This window comes from Rattus norvegicus, chromosome 9, assembly GCF_036323735.1.
Source record: "Rattus norvegicus strain BN/NHsdMcwi chromosome 9, GRCr8, whole genome shotgun sequence".
In the NCBI taxonomy this organism is placed as follows: Eukaryota; Metazoa; Chordata; class Mammalia; order Rodentia; family Muridae; genus Rattus; species Rattus norvegicus.
This window is the reverse complement of record NC_086027.1, coordinates 25,036,727-25,056,287: the sequence shown is the minus strand read 5'-3', so window position 1 is coordinate 25,056,287 and position 19,561 is coordinate 25,036,727. Positions and strand designations below refer to the sequence as shown.

The 19,561-nt window shown below is 43.3% G+C and overlaps 1 protein-coding gene across 10 annotated transcripts in view; it reads left to right on the top strand.

The window, feature by feature from the left end:
- The window catches only part of Adgrf5 (adhesion G protein-coupled receptor F5), a 113,185-nt gene that overhangs the window by 71,758 nt on the left and 21,866 nt on the right, over positions 1 to 19,561 (top strand). For 7 of the 10 annotated variants that reach the window (XM_063266632.1, XM_063266631.1, XM_008766833.4 and 4 more), the window contains 9 exons: positions 2,804 to 2,962; positions 4,760 to 4,936; positions 5,053 to 5,162; positions 7,092 to 7,150; positions 7,765 to 7,910; positions 9,250 to 9,471; positions 11,338 to 11,541; positions 13,741 to 13,806; positions 18,221 to 18,391. In XM_063266632.1, the coding sequence (XP_063122702.1) occupies positions 2,804 to 2,962; positions 4,760 to 4,936; positions 5,053 to 5,162; positions 7,092 to 7,150; positions 7,765 to 7,910; positions 9,250 to 9,471; positions 11,338 to 11,541; positions 13,741 to 13,806; positions 18,221 to 18,391 (1,314 nt within the window). The remainder of the gene's footprint in view (positions 1 to 2,803; positions 2,963 to 4,759; positions 4,937 to 5,052; positions 5,163 to 7,091; positions 7,151 to 7,764; positions 7,911 to 9,249; positions 9,472 to 11,337; positions 11,542 to 13,740; positions 13,807 to 18,220; positions 18,392 to 19,561) is intronic. The other 3 variants (XM_039083012.1, NM_139110.2, XM_063266630.1) reach the window with 1 other exon arrangement.

The window sequence follows — 19,561 nt, the reverse complement described above, 5'->3', positions numbered from 1 at the left end:
CGACTGACTATAAAAGTCAAAACAAGTGAAAACCTCGTCTGCTAATGTCTGTTCTCTAGGGTCACTTTCTCGGTTTTATCCTTTGGTTTAGAATGTTAGCTCGCCAGCCACCTGAACGTCAAAAATCAATGTAAGGTTTGTTATATAAAATACGGGTATCCAAGGTTAACTCATAAAGGGGACAGTTTGCTTCACCTGGTCATGAGAGGCCCTAGATGCTCGCAGTCAAGGTAAAGCAAGTGTGGGTTAGCTTCAAGGATAAGCCCCTGGCTTGCCTGATGAAGGACCAATTCCGGAACTTCTTCAGAGAACTGACTGTTTTCAAAAGAAACATGTTGTGGCCAGGCATACTGATACACGATGGTAATCCTAACATTTAGGAGGCTGAGGTAGAAGTGAAAGGGTCATGAATTAGAGGCTAACCTAAGCCACCAGTAAAGTCCAGGATAATCTGGGTTATGGCAAGACCACTTGAAAAGGGATAGGAAGGAGTGGGAGAGAGGGATGGGAAGGAGGAGGAGGAGGAGGAGGAGGAGGAGGAGGAAGAGGAGGAGGAGGAGGAGCTATTAATCCTTGGTCCACACCAGCTTCTAGGGAAGGGTGAAGCATGCCTAAGGGTGTCTATGAAACTCCTTTAGGTGTTGAAGGGCGTGACAGGTGGGTGGGAGAAGACCTCAGAGGCTACTGCTAAATTAGCAGTTGCATAAATCCTATAGGCAGAATCATGCTAAGTCGTAAGCTTCCTTACTCCTAGGGCTTTATGCTTTCTTCGGTTTTGTGAAAAGCTCAGCAGAACTGCCTTGCCTCAAACCGGGAGTTACTGACAGTAGGGCAGAGCTGTTGTTCTTCAGGTACACTCACTCTGCTGCTATGTCTGAAAAGCGCCCAGGGAGGCAGGCTGAGGGCCACACCAATAACAAAGTAAATGATATAGGATTGTTGTTGACTCCACCCATCCAGTGCAGCCACCATCCAGGAAATCCTGTTTGCCTTCCTGGGAGGACCCTGAGCTAGTGAATTTACCAGAGGGAATAAACATGGTCACATGCCTTTTCAGGAGAAAGAATGTTCTAGAAGGCAGATGTAAACACTGTGCAGTTGCCCCGTTGGAAATGTTCCTAGTGGGCACCGTCATGTGTCTGGAGTTAGAATCACACGAACGGAGATTAGCAGCCCCTCCAGGAAGCCTGCTTTCATCACAGGACATTTGAGAATCAAATAGAAAACAGGAAATATGGAGCACTGTCACTACGCTATAATAGACAGGACTGCATATTGGACTTCACCAGTGACTTTGAAATCTTAGTTTAGTTTTGAGGCAAGGTCTCATAAATCCCAGAATAACCTTTGACTCATTGTGTAGTTGCTGCAGTTGCTGCTCAAACCCACTATCCTCCTGTCTCTAGCTCCCAAGTGGCAGGATGGCAGTCACATGTCACCACATCCAGCTTAAAATCTATCTTATTCTACTTATATAAGAAAAAAAAAACTATACCATCAAATACATCCCTAAAATACCTCCGCAGACTTAAAAAAAACTAACTTTGAGTTCATTGCAGCAAATAGAACAACTTCAAAAAGAAATAATTTTCAACCAGTTTATATTCCAAGAGTAGTGTTTACACCCCAAGGGATACACATTCTAGTTTCCAGCAATAGATATTTAAACCACTCCAGTTTTCTATTCTGAACTCTCCTAGTATTTCCCAGTAATGGTTGCTGGCATGGTTAAAATGAATCTTACAATTTCCTGGAAAAATAATTGTCTTCAAAAAGAAGACAGAATTCTAGCTACATGTTAAAAGACAGACCATGCTTGCAGATTTCACTTAACATTTAAAGGAACGGTTTTGAAAGTATCTATTATTATTATTATATTATTATTACTATTATTTACTTTTAAAATTATTCTCAATACCTCTGTGTAAAAAAGAAAATCTTACCCTTCAAACTCTTTTATGAGGTAGGGACTGAGCCCATCCCTTCAGCCTCAATCATATTTTCCAGCCGGGACAAGAGCAATGATTAGCCCAGTGATAGAGAAATGGATTGCTTGACTTAGGGGATGGGCTTAGTAAGACATGATCGGACACATGTTGATACATGGTGAGCTCTAAGAAAGACGAGTCAAGTCACCAGAAGGGAAGGAATCAGTTCCTGTCCCAGGAGCTTAAAAATGGTGGTCAAGACATGATGTGATATAAGAAACTGAGGAAGAAACATTCTGAGGCTAGATATAATCATATCCGTAGGCCGTCTGTCTGTCTGTCTCTGTCTCTCTGTGTCTCTGTCTCTGTCTCTGTCTGTCTCTGCCTCTCTCTCTCTCTCTCTCTCTCTCTCTCTCTCTCTCTCTCTCTCTCTCTCTGCCTCTCTCGGATTTCAAATCCCCAAACTTTGATGACCACCGCTTGAGTTCTGGACACCAGAGGTATGAGACAACAATAAAGAATATACACACTGTGCCTGTGTACAATCTAAGGCCAAGGGAAATTAACTGTGTGTATGTGGGGCTCCTGTGGGTGGAGATCAAAACTCTTATTGACTGCAGTGGCGAGAGAGCCTCCCTTTCAGATCCCACCTATTAGACCTCCCCAAGTCACATTTTGCTCTTCATACATGGCCTTTGGCCTCGTACACCATGGTTGAGGGTAGGAGTTGGGAGAGGTCATTAAAGTTTTCTTTTTCTCCAAAAGGGCTCATTCTGATGGACTGACGTGCTTGGTATCTACTTTGCTGCAGATCCCATCAAGGTCTCTCTCCTGCCTCTGCAAACACTCATGGTCTTCACAAATTCTCCTTTCAGTTGCAGTGGGTGGTCCTGTGGCAGAAGAATACACCGTGGATGTTGAGATCAGTTTTGAAAATGTCTCCTTCCTGGAGTCCATCAGAGCTCACTTAAACAGCCTCCGTTTTCCAGTTCAGGGGAACGGCACTGACATTTTGAGTATGGCAATGACTACAGGTGAGTGAGACACACATTGCTTGAGGGTGTACGAGTGGGCATATCAGGAGGAAGGCAGACGACACGCTTGTAAATCACATTAAACGTGGCAGCCAAGGGTAATGACCCAACTGGACCACTGTGTGACTTTATGATCCCATACCTCCTGGAATGAACTCACTAACTATAAATCCCTCAGCTAGTCACCTTACTTTAAATGATGACCAAAGATTTTCTGGGTGGCTGTCATAAAATGACCACCAAGATATTGACCAACCCTACCTGACAAATTACTGGATCCTTTCCCTCTGAACAATGTATGGTTGCATCTCCGTATGTTGTGAGCAGTCATTTCTTTCCTTTTGGGGTGTTGTAGGTCAGGAAATAGGAACCAGGCATGAACCTAAGTGAGAAGCAACACAGTAAGCAAAGTTCTTCCAGGCCATGCTTTGCTTTTGTGTTTGAGAACACTCTACTGAAACTAAACATTCCTGCTTTGTCTCAGGGTACCATCCCCAGAGACTTGGTGTATACGTGAGGCTGCCCTTTGTCCTATAACACCATTGTAACTTGGTTGTCCTTCCTATTCCACAGACAACTGTTTGATGGCTTTACTTTGAGTAGCAGCATCCTAGGGGTCCCCATCTGCAGAACAGTCTCTTTGGTCCAATGTGAGAAACTGATTCAAGGGTCTCTGTTTACAGAGCATTTTTAATTTTTACTATGACCCTAGTGAGGCTAGGGTACATTTGGGCTATTTTGACTTGAAATGTAAAGGCTATTTATTTGCATTCTGTATTCATGATTTATTTTCATGTAACAAATCTCTCAGCACTATAGAACAACAGACATGTAGTATCTTAAAGTTTCTGGAGGCCTAGAGTCTTATAATAACACCTAGGTGAGTGGTTCTAGCTTAGAAATTTTGATCTAATGGCTCTAATCGACTGGAAAGGTCATTTTAAAGTTCACCAGGCAGTTTTTTTCCCAGAATACTGTTTGTAAATAGTTATTATTTAGAGGCCTTAATTCCTTACTGTGTGGTTCTCTGCCTGACACGTCTTTGTACCAGGCAGCCAACTTCCCCAGAGGAAAAGAGGGGAAGGGAAGGAGAAATGGGGGAGGGATAAAGGGAAGAAAGAGAAAGATAGATGATAGAAAGGTAGATAGAGGTAGGTAGAGATAGACAGACAGATAATTAGACAGAGAGACAGACAGATACATAAAGGGAATATATGCTAAATTATACTATCATTTTTACTATGTTCTACAAGAAGGCACCAAAAAGGCTGTGTTCCTAGAGGCAGAGATGTTCAGTGGTTTCTCTGTCTGTGGTTTTCAACCTTCCTAATGGTGTGACCTTTTAACACAGTCCCTCATGTTGTGGTGACCCCCAACCATCACATTATTTTCACTGCTACATCATAACTGAAATGTTGCTGCGGTTATGAGTCATAACAAGAATATTTTGGGAAACAGAGGTTTGCCTAAGGGGTTGGGACCTACAGGCTGAGAACCACTGTTGCTCTATATCAAGGGATCTGATCATCACGGTCATCTAGTTGCTGTATAATATAAAACATGACTACCAAAAAAATGACTTAAGAGTCTGCAGCCACTTAACATCACTACCTTTCTGGTGACCTCATCTATGGCTTGGTGATCCATATATACTCCCTTGTTATGCAATTCTATTGAACTTTCTAGAAGGTCGATGTGGAACTGAGCTAGGATTTCCTACCAGCATAGATTCTTGCAATGCGCAAATGTAAGGGTGGTAACTACCTTGTCTTGCATTACTCTTTTGGTTGATGGCAGTCTGCACTCCTACTGGGAATGACCTCTTGTGCTTCTGCGAGAAAGGCTACCAGTGGCCTGAGGAAAGGTGTCTCTCCTCTCTCACTTGTCAAGAGCATGACAGCGCCCTGCCAGGCCGATACTGCAATTGTCTGAAAGGACTTCCTCCCCAAGGACCTTTCTGCCAGCTCCCAGAAAGTATGTAATTGCTCTTTAAAAATTTGTTGAATGTGTTTTCAACTTTACCGCAAGCCAATGACTGTATTATCTGTATTCAAACACCGAGACATTTTACATTTCCCTGTGTTTTTCAGCATACATTACCTTAAAAATCAAAGTCAGACTGAACATAGGATTTCAAGAAGACCTAGAGAACACATCCTCTGCCCTCTATAGGTCCTACAAGACTGATCTGGAAAGAGCGGTAGGTTTTGGCTACTAGAGTCTCTTACCCAAGAAACTAGGAGGAATGGAGTCCTCCCCATTCACAGTGGACACGGTGCTTATGTGAGCATACACTAGGTGTAAGGATTTGAAGTCATGCAAACCCATCTGAGGAGAGTTAAGAAGCACTCAAACAATATTCAGAGGATGAGGGTGTCACCTTGGCCTTTCAGGAGGACTTCTCCCTTGAGTAGAAATGATTCAAATAACATTTGGTAGCATCCCTTCACTAAAGGCAATTCAGAGGCTTGTGGGCCTGGTCCAGAAGAGGTAGGTGGTTCATTTCCTCAGTCAGTCTCACATTCTCCTGTCTCTTGAAGCTGAGTACCTTCTGCCCAGTGAATGGTACTGGCCCCTAAATGGCTAGGTCTTTTTCTACACAGATAAAACTTCTAACATCACTGGGCAGCCCACCTTAAGGCTGAACTCAGAGAGTTTCAAACTTCTCTAGCCTGGGAATCACTAGGTGTTCACTTCAGGGTCAGCCTGTTGTTACTAAGGTAAAAATAGAAATGCCTCTGCAAGTGCTTGATATTGGATTAAGCCACTCAAATGTAAATGCTTTTGCTTGAGTTGGTATATTTCAAACACTGTCTCCTAATTGCTATGGTGACTGCTATTACACATGGACTGAGGTTGTGACTCCCCCTAACTCCTAGTCCTTAGGGCAGGAGAAGTCCCCCCACCATACTCAGTATGGCACACAAAAATAATGATTTTTCCATGGTGCCTTGATGGAATATTGATATACTTTTAAGGAACTAGGAATTATATAAGAGTCTCACCCAGGTACCAGGTCTACAACACATATTTTAGATTCCTTGGTACCCTCATTTTTTTATTTCTATTGCTATGATAAAGCAACTCTGAAACAAAGAAATATAAGTGGAGAAAGGGTTTGTCTGCCTTAAAATAGCAGGCCACAGTCTGTCATTTTGAGGAAGTAAAGGCAGAGAGTCAAGAAGCTGAACATATCATAACCACAGTCAAAAATAGAGATGAATTCATTCCTGCTAGTTTTCATTTAGCTTTTCCTTGTCTCATGTAGCTCTGGACCCTCTGCCTATAGAATGGTACCTCCTAAGGTGGGCTAGGTCATCCTACATCAATTAACAATCAAGACAATCCCTCACAGATATGCCCACAAGCCAACATGACCTGGGTAATCCTTCAATAGACTGTCTTTGTAAGTGATTTTAGGTTGTGGCAAGTGACACTTAAAGCTGGCTGCGATACCTGATAATGTGACTTGTGTAGGTCAGGAATTCTTATGGGGTTGATATTCAGAAGAACAATAGGAACATGTCCAATTGGCAAGTGAAATTGGTTTTACCAAACTCACACAGGTGTTAAGGTGGGGGACAAGTGGGATGGTGATTGTGAAGGTGTTCTTGACTTCCAACTCTCTGGCTCTGGATCAGTAAGTAGCCCCAAGGGCTGCATCTGACACTCAGGAATGGATTTTTGCTCCTTACCTCAGAATACACATAATTGTTTTGTGTCTGGCAGACAGGGAGAGTTCTGGAAAGACTCTTAAATGTCCTTGGAAGGTCTTTCTGAATGTTGTCAGGGGTGGTGTAGGATCCTTTCATTCCGCTTTCCTTTTTTCTTTCACTTGAAGTTCACCGCCATGTTTTCCCTTCCCCACATCCTCTCTATTCTCTCTCTGACATTTTCCTGAGCAGCAATTTTGTGTGCTTAATCTACCGTGTGCTTCTCTAAAAACTAAGACTGACACAATTTGTTAGAAACTACTCCTTCAGAGTTCTGCTAAAACCATCACTAACAAATAAAATAAAATAAAATAAAATAAAATAAAATAAAATAAATACCCAGGTTGGCAAAGTGTAGCTATAAACCTTTGGTATCTCTGACTAGTCTCATCTCATTCTCTTGCTCTCTTTTCCAGTTCCGAGCGGGTTACAGAACTTTACCAGGATTCAGATCGGTGACTGTGACACAGTTCACGTAAGAATGATGTAATGTTCTTGTTTTTTGATGAGGTCAGAAACCAATACACCAGGAAAGGAGACAGAATACTCATGGGCTATCATGTGGGGTACTTAACAGGAGCAGCTTGACAGAGGTGAGAGCTATGGCCACCAGAGCACAGTCTCAAATCGGAAAGGGAAACACCGAGGTGTTTCTGCCCTTTATCTGTGAGGAACACAAAGATGTGTTCATCTCACGCATGAAAGACCTTTACAAACAGAAATACATCTGTAATTCTGAGAGTTTGAAATGTCGAAAGAGAGTTGTATCAGACAGCAATGTTAAAGACAATACTAAAAGATTCTGATAGGCAGACAGGATCTCAGGATTTCCTGGCATAGCATAGGATGCAGCGGGAGCCTGGAAACCTTATGGGTTCCACTCACTGTTCTTTATATAATCACTTTTCTCCTTTATATTACTGGGAAGGTCTTGCCTTGGGTGTTGGCTAACAGACAGGCTTGGAGTGATTTCTTGAGGATAGAACTCAGTTGGCCCCTGCCATTTTGCTTTTCTGTGCAATAAACCACAAGGATCTAGACTGTTCATGATTAATTACTGCTTTACTGAACTGAGTGGTCTCTACGCAGCAAGGGCAGCGTGGTTGTGGACTACATAGTCGAGGTTGCATCGGCACCACTGCCTGGATCAATTCATAAAGCCAATGAGCAAGTCATACAGAACCTCAACCAGACTTACAAAATGGACTACAACTCCTTCCAAGGAACACCAAGCAGTAAGTGGACCCTAGTACATTATCACACCCCACATGCCTTGTTCATTTGGGGTAGGCAGGATGTGATGGTGTTGGTAAAACCTAGGAAATCCTAAGATTCCAGAGATTCTCATATATCTGTGTGTACTGCTGTGCTATTCCCATGATCTAGGAAAGAGAGTCAGCCTACATATCTCTCAGCAAATAAGCAGACAATGAAATTTCAGTGTGTGTGTGTGTGTGTGTGTGTGTGTGTGTGTGTGTGCATGAAATTTTTCGAGGCTATCTAGAACAATAAAACTATGAAAATTCCAGAAAAAGAGATGAATTTGGAAAATACTAAGCTGGGTGAACCAGACTCAGAAAAACGAAAATTGCATGTTCTCTCTCATATGTAGATCCCAAGTTTTAATGAAAGTAGAAAAGAAACTCCTGGGGATGAAAGGGGGTGAGGGAAAGTTGGGGAGAAGAGACTCAACTACAACAACAAATTCCTTTTGAGTACCAAAATGAGGCAGGAAGTGGCGATGCACGTCTTTAATCCCAGCACTCAGGAGGCAGAGGCAAGTAGATATCTGAGTTCAATGCCAGCCTGGTCTACAGAGTGAGTTCCAGGACAACCAGGGCTGTAAGAAGGAAACTTGTCTTGAATCAAACAAACAAGCAAAAAATGCCATAATGAAATACAATATATTCTATAGTAAAAAAAAGGTGAGGCAGAAGACAAAGAGCTAGGAAATCATGTTGATGTTTCCTAGTATGGAGGTCTGGGGCATTGCACGCCTCCTGTCCCTTTTTGAGTAACATTACTACAGCAGGAGCATCAGGGAGATGGGGATAGGGGTTCAGACTAGAACCACAGGGCTTGTGACTTGCCTGTGTTCACATATTGAAATCCATAAATGTAAGTCCATCATTGTGGGGAAACAGTAACAGCAGATGCTGATACTAAACAGGGTTTATCGGTGATTTAGGGGATGAGTCTCAGAATATATCTCACCACACTAGGCCTACAAAGACCTATCCATCCTTCACCAAGTGCCTCAAGCCTGGATGGATCTGATGCATCATGGGAAGGTTTCCAAAGTACTACTCCAGGTCATTTAAAACAGTGGCGGAAAAGAGCCTATGACTTTAGATACTCTCTTCCATTTCACAGATGGGATTCAGACATGGGCTCTGGTGCATCCATCCATGACGGGACCTTTGTTACTAAGAGAGTGATATGGGGAGCGTGTGGGCAAGACTGTGGCAGACAGATGCTAAGGAGAGCCTTCGAGAATCCTGAGGCAAAGCCTGCAGAGACCCAGGGTTTGCTCCATTAATGTATAATCCTCAAACATTTTCTCTGAATTTCTAGATGAAACAAAGTTCACTGTGACACCAGAGTTCATCTTTGAAGGAGACAATGTAACTCTGGAATGCGAAAGTGAATTCGTGTCCTCCAACACATCTTGGTTCTATGGAGAAAAACGGTCTGACATCCAGAACAGTGACAAATTCTCCATTCACACCTCAATCATCAACAATATAAGCCTGGTCACCCGCCTCACTATTTTCAACTTCACACAGCATGATGCAGGTGGGTTTCTGATCAGAGACTTGTGGGAGGAAACTGAATGGCGTGCTTAGAGAAGCATCCCACATAAAAGGGGTTATGGGGTGAGCTGTTTACAGAAAGCCTAATGGCTCCTATTCCAACATGAAAAATTCATCCCATGGCATGCTTTCATGTGTGTGTGTGTGTGTGTGTGTGTGTGTTTATATGTGTATATGTGTATGTGCGTGCATAGTTTATTTATATGTATGTGTGTATATGTGTGTATGTATGTATGTGTGTGTGCATATATGTGTATTTATATGTATATATATGTGTATATATGTGTATGTACATGTGTGTATGTGTGTATTCATATGTATGTATATATGTGTATGTGTGTATATGTGTGTATGTGTGTATATGTATGTATGTGTTTCCATGTGTATGTGTGTATATGTGAGTGAACATGTGTGTATATGTGTGTATTTATGTGTGTATGTGTGTATGTATGTGTGTATATGTGTGTATGTGTGTGTGTATGTATGTGTGCACATACTTGTGTATTTATATATTTGTATATGTATGTGTTTGTATATTTGTGTTCCTGTGTTTCTGTGTGTGTATATGTGTATGTGTGTGTGTGCATATGTGTTTGTTTATATGTGTGTATGTGTGTGTATGTGTATATGTGTTTCCATGTGTATGTGTGTATATGTATGTGTGTATGTATGTGTGTGTGTATGTGTGTATGTGTGTGTGTGCATGTGTTTGTTTATATGTGTGTATGTGTATATGTGTTTCCATGTGTATGTGTGTATATGTATGTGTGTGTATGTATGTGTGTGTATGTGTGTATGTTATGTGTGTGTATGCATATGCTGCATGGGTATGTGTACATCGCCACAAGGGACCCAGACTTCAGGGTACCTTTCTTCATTGTTCCCATTTCGTTTTTTGAGACAGGGTCCCTCATTGAATCCAACACTGAACAATCTGCTAGTCAGTGAGACCTGAGGACCCACCTGTCTCTGCTTCTCCAGGTGTAGAGTTACAGATGCATGTTACCATTTTCATCATTTTTTATGGGCTCTGGGGATCTGAACTCAGATCCTCATGCTTGTACTGGAGACCACCAAACCATCTGCTGGATGACCAAGGGCATTATTTTAAATGATGTTTAAAATGCAGTGGTTTGTTTTTGAATTTTGCATAGTATGTAGTAATGGTTTTATGCTGTTTTATTTTGAACTACCTTATAAAATTTTAGTTTGCTAAGACAAAATTGGCAGATAGCATACTGCACATATTTTAAGTATACAATATGTTAAATTTTGACACATATACTTGAAAAGGCATCACTAAAGTTAAGGTAGAAATGTATCCAGCCTCCTGAAATACTTTTCTTCCCCATAGCAATCTCTTTCTTTGGCCTTTTCCCACCCTCCTACATAACATACAAAACTGCAAAACATAAATTTTAGTTTTTCAGAGATTAACAATGAGTCTGTCACATTCTAGTATTTAATAACTCCGCTCACGACCAGATTATCAGCAGGTATAACTCTGTTCCTCTATACAAGAAAGAGGACTGTAGATACATGAGTCTGATCACCCCTTTGCAGATTCCAGTTTTACCACAGGGCTAAAGAGCAGGCCCAAATTATTCATGGTCTCCCAAGTCTTCAAGATTCATCAATTTCACTTCCCCATGTGAGTCTGAGAAAGGCCCCTTTCTACCTTTTCCTCACGTCATCAGACTTGTCTGTGCTGGCTTGACAGTTTCTGAACATTCCTTGAGGGGCCCTTGAATCAAGCTCCAGATACCACGGCACATGAAATGAAACTCAGTTCTATTAAAGGAAACTCATAGGAGTGATAATAACTCATAATTTTGTGTATTCTTGGCAGGCTTATATGGTTGCAATGTGACACTGGATATTTTTGAATATGGGACAGTCAGAAAATTAGATGTCACTCCCATCCGGATTTTGGCCAAGGAAGAGAGAAAGGTGGTGTGTGACAATAACCCTATATCGTTGAACTGCTGCAGCGAGAATATCGCGAACTGGAGCAGAATCGAGTGGAAACAGGAGGGGAAAATAAACATTGAAGGTAAGGATGGTGGACAAAGACATTTTGCCAAAAGGGCTCTTGGCTTGCCTTTCAGCCAAGAAAAAAATTGGAAGCTATTGTAGGCTGAGGAGGAATGGCGTTTATTCTGGACCGTGAAAACCAAAACCAAACCCAAAGCCACTAGGTTTGATGCCAGTTTCCGGCTGGTACTGTACAGCAAACCTCCAAAAGGATCCCCATGCAAGCAGCATGCTTGTGCTGAGGACAAGATCCTAGCAGATAAAGGCCCAGGAGGGCGTGGCCTGCTGACGTAGGTCCATGGCATGGCCCACCCTTCCCTTCCGTCCTCAGCAAAGAGCTAAAGCTGAGGTCACGAAGTTTTCACCTAGGCCTCACTGCAGCTTCTCATTTCTTACCTGCCTCACTTATGTACTCGCTCCCGTTTTTTTCCCGTGTTCCCAGCATGAATTTTTCTGCCAGCCTATTATTTCTCTTTCAGTTACTTCGTGTGCATTTCTATTCGTTTACTTTTCTGCCTGTGTGTGGCATGTGTGTTCACATGTGTTGGGCCATACGGTTTTGGGAGTACCCATATGTGGAGGGTAGGGCTAACACCGAGGGCTACTTTCTTTTCCTTGAATCTAGAGGTCAGGAATTTTGCTAGCGTAGCTACCCCGAGCGATCAGGGATCTGCATGCTGGCACTATAGGCAGGCTACCGCATTCACACGTATATGGAAGTGTTTTACCCAGCTCTGCTTTTATCTGCCCTGAGATCTGAACTGAAGTTCCCCATCCTCCAGTTTATACTGATGAGGGATGAAGGAAACCAGTAGTGTGGAGAGACGTGGCTCAGCCATTCAGAGCACTTGTTGCTCTTTCAGAGGACCAGAGTTTGGTTCCCAGCACCCGCGTGCCAGCTTCCAATCACCTGCAACTCGATTCTAAGGGATCTGATGCTCTTGTCCGACCTTATTAGACACCGTGCACACACATGGGGCACGTATGCGTGTGTAGGCAAAGCACTCAGACAGAACCTAAAATAAAAACCAATTCTTTTAAGAAATTAAAGCAGAAATTGTGGCTTTTTATAACAGTTTTGTAAAAACGTCAATCCATTAAAAAACCACAATTGTTAGTGTGGTTTTAAACTTAATCATGAGTTTGAAGCTAGTATTTTTTTTTTTAACCTCCAATGGGATAATAAGGAAATTAGGGTCCAGATTAAACAACTTTCCCAAGGTTGTCACAGTATAAAAAGAAAAATTATGACTCTTTGCTGGGTTTATGTCACTAGCTACAGTGACCAGCTTCTTCATCCTGGTAAGCCAGCTCTGCACCGAGCTGCCAGCAGTTTAGATAGAAAAGGATACTTAGAAACCCTGTGAGATCAAAGCCACCTCTTCTTTAAGAAACAATAGTATTATGTGTTAACATTTAAAGAGAAACATCTTCAACCTAAAAATACAGATCTGTAAATTACAAAGTCTGTGCTCTGAGACTATGCTACACCACCACAGCCGCCACCGCCACCACCACCATTATTATATGAAAAGTCAGGTTTTTACCTACACTTTCCCAAGCACCTCTGCTTTACCAAGCACATGCCACTTGCAGCATCTGATTAGACCTCTGAGGACAGAGAAAGACATCTGGTCAACTCTGAAAAACTTTGGTATGGGACATTTAGTCATTTCCCTAGTTTATAAGGAAAACGGGGGCACAGGCATCCTGAAGGAGCTGATGGAGGTGAGGCCTTGCACAGTTCCCTTGGCTTTTTTAACTCTGGAAGGTGACAGAGCTCACCCTCTGGCAGAGGAACCAGGAAGTCTGCAGTGGGATGCTCAAGGACCTCTCTCTCCGGTGACCCTTTTGCAGACTTTCCTAAGTCTAGCAAGGTTGGCCAGCCTGCAGAACAATGGATTTCCGCTGTAGCTTATTATCCTCCCATCCTGCACTCAGCCCTGGCCCCCAAAACAGCTAGATGGAGTGCTAAGTCCCACAGCGAGGACTGCTGGTCTAGGCTCACACACTGACAGCCTCACGTCACATCACAGGCCTGATTCTGTTAACCTCCCAGCTGCCTTTGAAGGCTTAGAATAACATCCTCTCCTCTGAAGTCTTTCTCAGTCATTGAATTTTCTTTGATAGGGCCTATCAATGACACATTCTATGCTCTGTCTTTTTCTACATGCATCTCACTTTGCATGGTTTACTGGACTCTCCACTGGGTGAAAAGGCCAGACCTCTAAGGACGAAGTACATTCAACAGGAAGAGGAAGGGGAGATACAAGTGTGAACACAGGTATCCAGGGCTGGGGCTGCAGGATGTGTTGAAGGCCACACACGGGGTTCAGGCTTTGAGAAAATGAAGAATCAAATTCAGAGGAGAATAGTAGGTTAGAAGATATTGTGTGAGAAATGCCACTGTCATCTGAATTTGGTTTCTTTCATCTGGTAATTAAAGAATTTAAAGACAGACGGACACACATACACGCACACACACACACACACACACACACACACACACACACACACACTCAGTAAGGCCAATCTAGAGAAAGGAGGGTCTCAGGAGCCTAAAACCAGGTGGTCTCTCCTCATTGGCTGGAGTCTAAGGGTCTTTGAGGGGTTTTCCTTCCCCAGTTTGAATAAAGACAGTTTTAGGTTTCAACTGTGGGACCTGTGTTTCAGCACCAAGATAATAGCTTTTCTCGGCTGACCTGATAAGCAGATTCAAGCCAAATTAAAAGTCTAAAGGTAAATTTATTTGGGAACAGCTCCCAGGTGGGTTCCCCTGTCTCAGGAGACAAGGATAGAGAAATTGACACACAGACAGGGAGGCAGAGAGAAAAAGCAGAGGAGAGTTAGAGGGAGGGAAGGAAGGAGAGAGGGTGGAGGGGTTGGAGGAAGGGAGGGAGAGAAAGAGGTCAACTGTGTGCAGAGAGCAGAGAGGAGGAAGAGAGAGGAGGGGACAAGGGACAGAAGGACAGATAGACAGAGGGACAGAGGGAGAGATCTGGAGTGGTGCTAGGTCCTTTTAACCATAGCACACATCTGGCTGAGGCACATGATGACACAAGCAGTTGCTAGGTCCCTGAGATCAGGCTGGTGAAATTGGCTATAAACTATCAGAGTTAGGGTTATGGGTCCTGTGTTTGAAACTAACAGGCAGGGTGGCTGATAGGCCTACAATATTGGTGTGAGCGTGTCCTGCTTGATCCAGCCCTAACTTGTTGGGCTGGTTCACTGATGGGGGTGGGCAAGGCGATGTACGAGTGAGAGGAAAAAGCACCCTAAGTCTTTGTTTCGAGATACCAGACTTATGTCTCATGTCAGGAGGGCGAGGAACAAGCTGGAAGTTCGCTATCTTCATTATCTCTTCTTGGGCCCTCTCCCTATCTGTCTGCTTATCAGCAATCTGTCTAACCTCTGGTCCTTCCACGACACACACCATGCTAAGAGCATTTGACTTTACTCGGTACCCATAGCAAGAATTTAAAGGTGAAAGGAAATTAGACGATCAGAGCTGAAGTTTAGAAACCTAAACTTTCACTGGACATCATGATTGACTACTTGTCCTTGAAGCTCAGGAGGAAGAAGCAGGAAAATCACAAATTGAAGGCCAGCTTGGATTACACCGAGAATTCAAAACAAGCTTGCGCTATAGAGTAAGACCCTATCTCAAAACCCAAACCAAGTCAGCTCCAAAAAGAAAATGATACTCCCAGGTAGCATAATGAGTAAGTTGAAGAAAGAATTAATTCAGAATTGAAGTTCCAAAGTCCCACACAGTAGGGTCTGAGGAGGGGTTAGGGGTCAAGTAGAGGTGGTAGGGGGTGACCTTCCATTTTGGAGACAGCCATGCCTCAGGAGTGTAACTCAAAGAGGGTTTTCACAAGTGAGTGGGAGTACAATGTGAGGAAGTTTGGGTAATTAAAGTGGCCTTTAAGCGTTTTAATTTGGGTTCCAGCCAATAACACTGACAGGAAACACTGGATGTGCAAATTCTGTCTGGGGAAAAATAAAGAAGTCGCACGTGTTGAGTTTGAGGTGCCGGAGATGTCAAATCAAACGCTTGGGAATTTGCCTCAAAAGTTTCCAGCCAGGTCATTCCTCTTAGGGCAGTGAGGGAAGTCATCCAACCCTAGTTCATAGCAGGAGCCTCGTGATGTTGCCAAGGGAGTGAAGAAAAGAGGAGCAATAGTGGGCGAGGGTGGGGTGAACCTGTTTAGTCAGGGATAACACCAGGAGCAACATAGGCATTTAAAAAGGATGCTCAGGAGAGGGCCTTCGAAAGGAAGCCCAGGAGGATGAAGACAGGAAAGAAGGAAGGACCAGAGGGAGGCTTATGCAATTACAGTTGAAAGAAAATGGCTGGCAGTAGAGACAAAATAAAGAGAAGCCCAAGTTGTAGGAAAAAAGAGAAGGTTCCTGTTGGCCTTAAGGAAACATTTTTGACAACATAGAGGGTGACAAGGTCAGTTTTAAAGATTTGATGAAAAGGGGGAGTGGGAAACCACAGGTATCGAATGCAGATGCATCATGAGATGGGGCAGGGCTAGAGCGGTTTTTCATAGGAACAGACTAAGATTTGACCGGTATAGAAGGGCAACATTCTACCCCTCTACAGTCAGTCAGCCTTGTAGGATCCTTAGTACAGATGTGGCTTTCTCATGAAATCTAGATTTAGGAAAGGATGAACAAAGGGCAGGCTTTAAAGAGAAGTGATTTTTGTCAAAGTGAAAGAGTAGCAATGAGTGGAGTGGCTTGAATAGACACTTGGGGAAGAAAGCTGGTTGGGCTAGCTACTTTTCTGTGGTTGTGATCAAATACCCTGGCAAAAGGACAAGCTAGAGAACCAGGGTTTATTTTGACTTATAGTTCCAAAACAGACATAGTTCACCACGAGGGAGAAGGCCTCGCAGTCAACAAGTAGAGTGATAACATTTTATCCACACACAGAAATCAGAGAGAACAGGAAGTGGACCAGGCTCTAAAACTGTAAAGCCCACCCACAGTGATGTACTTCCTTCAGCAAATTCCCACCCCCTAAAGGTTCTGTTACCTTCCCAAAGAGCAACGTGAACTGGGGAGGAAGTGTTGAAACACGTGAGCCTATGAGGGGTATTCCTCATTCAAACCACAACATTGGCCATATGTCAATCAAAATAATAAAGGCACCTGCCTTCGAGTCACTATCGCTGTGGTAAAACACCATGACCAAAAGCAACCTGAGGAGGAAAGGGCTATTTCACTCAAGTTCCATATAATATCATCATCAAAACATAACAACAGTTCACCATCAAAAGTAGTGAGAGCAGGAACTCATGTAGGCCCTGGGACCTGGAGGCAGTAGCTGATGCAGAGGCCATGGGTTGTGCTGCTTACTGGCTTGCTCCTCATGACTTGCTCAGCCTGCTTTCTGAAGAACATAGGACTACCAGCCCAGGGGTGGCACCACCCACAATGGGATGGGTGCTCCCCCATTGATCACTAATTAAGAACATGCTTTACAACTGGGTCTTATGTTGGTATTTTCTCAATTGAGGTTCCGTTCTCTCTGATGACTCTACCTTGTGTCCAGTTGTGATAAAAACAAGCCAGTAAAGCATTATTGATCAGCTAAAGTTGAAAGAATGCATTTATTTCGACCCTAATCCACCAGCCTATTCTGCGTCTTTCACTTTGGGCTGGTGTAAGTGTTGGTAGAGGGTCTGACAACCGCAGTAGCAGGTAAAGTTGGGCGAAGAAGAAAATGGAGACCAGAGTAGGAGAAAAAAATCGCACACAGGGTTATGTGAGAACCCTAGGTAAAGATGGTTTGGAGGATGGGTTGTTTCTGGGACTGGAAACATTGATCTGGGAAATGTAAAGGTGTCAGCAACTAAAAAAGCATGAAGCTGAAGTTTCCACTGAAAAGCTTGCTACTAATTCAGAGTCAGGCAGTCATGTTTTTGAGGTTTTTGTCTTTTGCTATGTGTTATAATGCTAAATACTGACCCCCAAGATCCAGTAGCCCCCAGGGATGAAGAATTGACATGTAGACCCAAGTGACTTCCTCCCGCCCAAGTTATCCCTGGTTGGTTAGCTGGGCAGAAGAGAGATAGACAGAGAGGGGAGAACTTGGTTCCTGGGCTTGGGGTCAGAGGCAAGAGACCACAAGGAAGAAGGAGCAGAAGGAAAGAGAAAGATGCCACGGGGTAAGAGGTCATAAGAACTGTCCAATGTGGAGTGGCCAATTGGAGTAAGAGTTGCCAACTCAAAACATGGCGTCCTGACTGCAGGGTATGTTAGTGGAATGGTGGCATGAAACTTGTGGGAATAACCAACCAATATCTGACTAGACTGAAGTCCCTCTTTGTGAGATGAGACACATTCCTGATGCTACTTGGGTGACCTGATGCTACTCCAGGGACTTAGAGAAAAACCAAATACAGTTATACTAAAAGAACATAGCAATAAAGCTGACTCTTAATGACATTCTATTATATCCATAACTCCCAAGTCATAATTCTGTATTAATGATAAGGAGGTAAAAGCTAATAGCTAAGAGGGTATTTGCCCGGTTCTAGTGCTGATTAAAGCTCATTATAAGTATAAAAGTTATGTGTCTTTTATCTGGGAACTGAATGATCAAAGGTGGGGTAGAAACCCCTGTTTGACATTAAACATTCACTACAACACACGATGCGGAAAATTTGTTTATATCATTGCAGGGACCCCAGAAACAGACCTAGAGTCTAGCTGCAGCACTTATACACTCAAGGCAGATGGAACCCAGTGTCCCAGTGGTTCTTCTGGAACAACAGTCATCTACACATGTGAGTTCGTCAGCGTCTACGGAGCCAAAGGCAGTAAGAACATAGCCGTGACCTTCACCTCTGTAGGTAAGAACTCTGGCTGTAGACTCTTTAGACAAATGCATGTTACACTTGCCAACTGGCTGGGATCATCGCATCAGTGGGCAGAGTAAAGCCGAGCTTTCCCTGGGAGTGGGATGGTGGTCAGATGTCCTGCTATGCCATTTCAATGCAGATGGAATCACCTTAAATTGGTTTGGGTCAGAAAGACTGGAGAGAAACTAATCATGTTGTTCAGATAAAGGAAGCTGTTGGGCTAAGAAAGTGGTATCATGACCAGGCTGTTGTCATTGAATTCTTATGATTGCTAAACCCCCCTTTCACCATAATTTGGTTTCCCTTAAATTCCAACAGCCTCAGTTACTTCCCCACTTATTTCTTCTCTCTCAATTTCTCCATTCTAGAAATAATCCCACATAAAGCTAGAATTACCTGATCGCTTGGTATTGTCTTATGGTTCATTTGAGTCTTTTAGTTTCTGAAAGGGACATTTTTTATTTTATCTACACACAGGAAGGAGAGAGAGAGAGAGAGAGAGAGAGAGAGAGAGAGAGAGAGAGAGAGAGAGGAATGAGAACAGGAAGTGTGGCCAGCTTGTAAAACCAACTAGGAACTAAGTGTTTAAACACATAAGCCTGGAGGGGCAACACTGGCCCTATGCTGACTAAAATAATAAAGGCATCATTAATCAACTGGCATTCTAGAGTCACCACAGCTACAGACATTTCTTTCCATCTCTGAAAATGAACCATTTACAGTCTTTTTGAGAAATGTCATGAGAAGCAGGATTCTAGCAATACCTGTTTGCCTTCTGCACGTGTTCTGCTATTGGGACTTAGTTCTGAATATTCAACAGACATAGCTCTGATAGGAACATGTTATAGAGGCATGGTTAGTGCTTGGTGAAAGTTCCTGGTCTGACCATGTGGCCTATCCTGGAAATGAGAGGAACAGACTTCTGGGTCCATGATGCTTTGCTTTCTGCTCAGAAATGGCTAACCTCCTCAGGGAGCTGTTTCCAGGTCCCTTCCTCCAGTCAGGCAGGGCACACTGTGAGGGACACACTGTGTCTTGTGTATGTTTTGGCGCTGGGCCTCAGCATGTGGACCCTGACTCAGACACTGTGGAAAGCACTCGCTCCTGATGATCACTAAGAACAAGGTTGATAAATGACTGGAGAAAAGGGCCTGTGGTAAT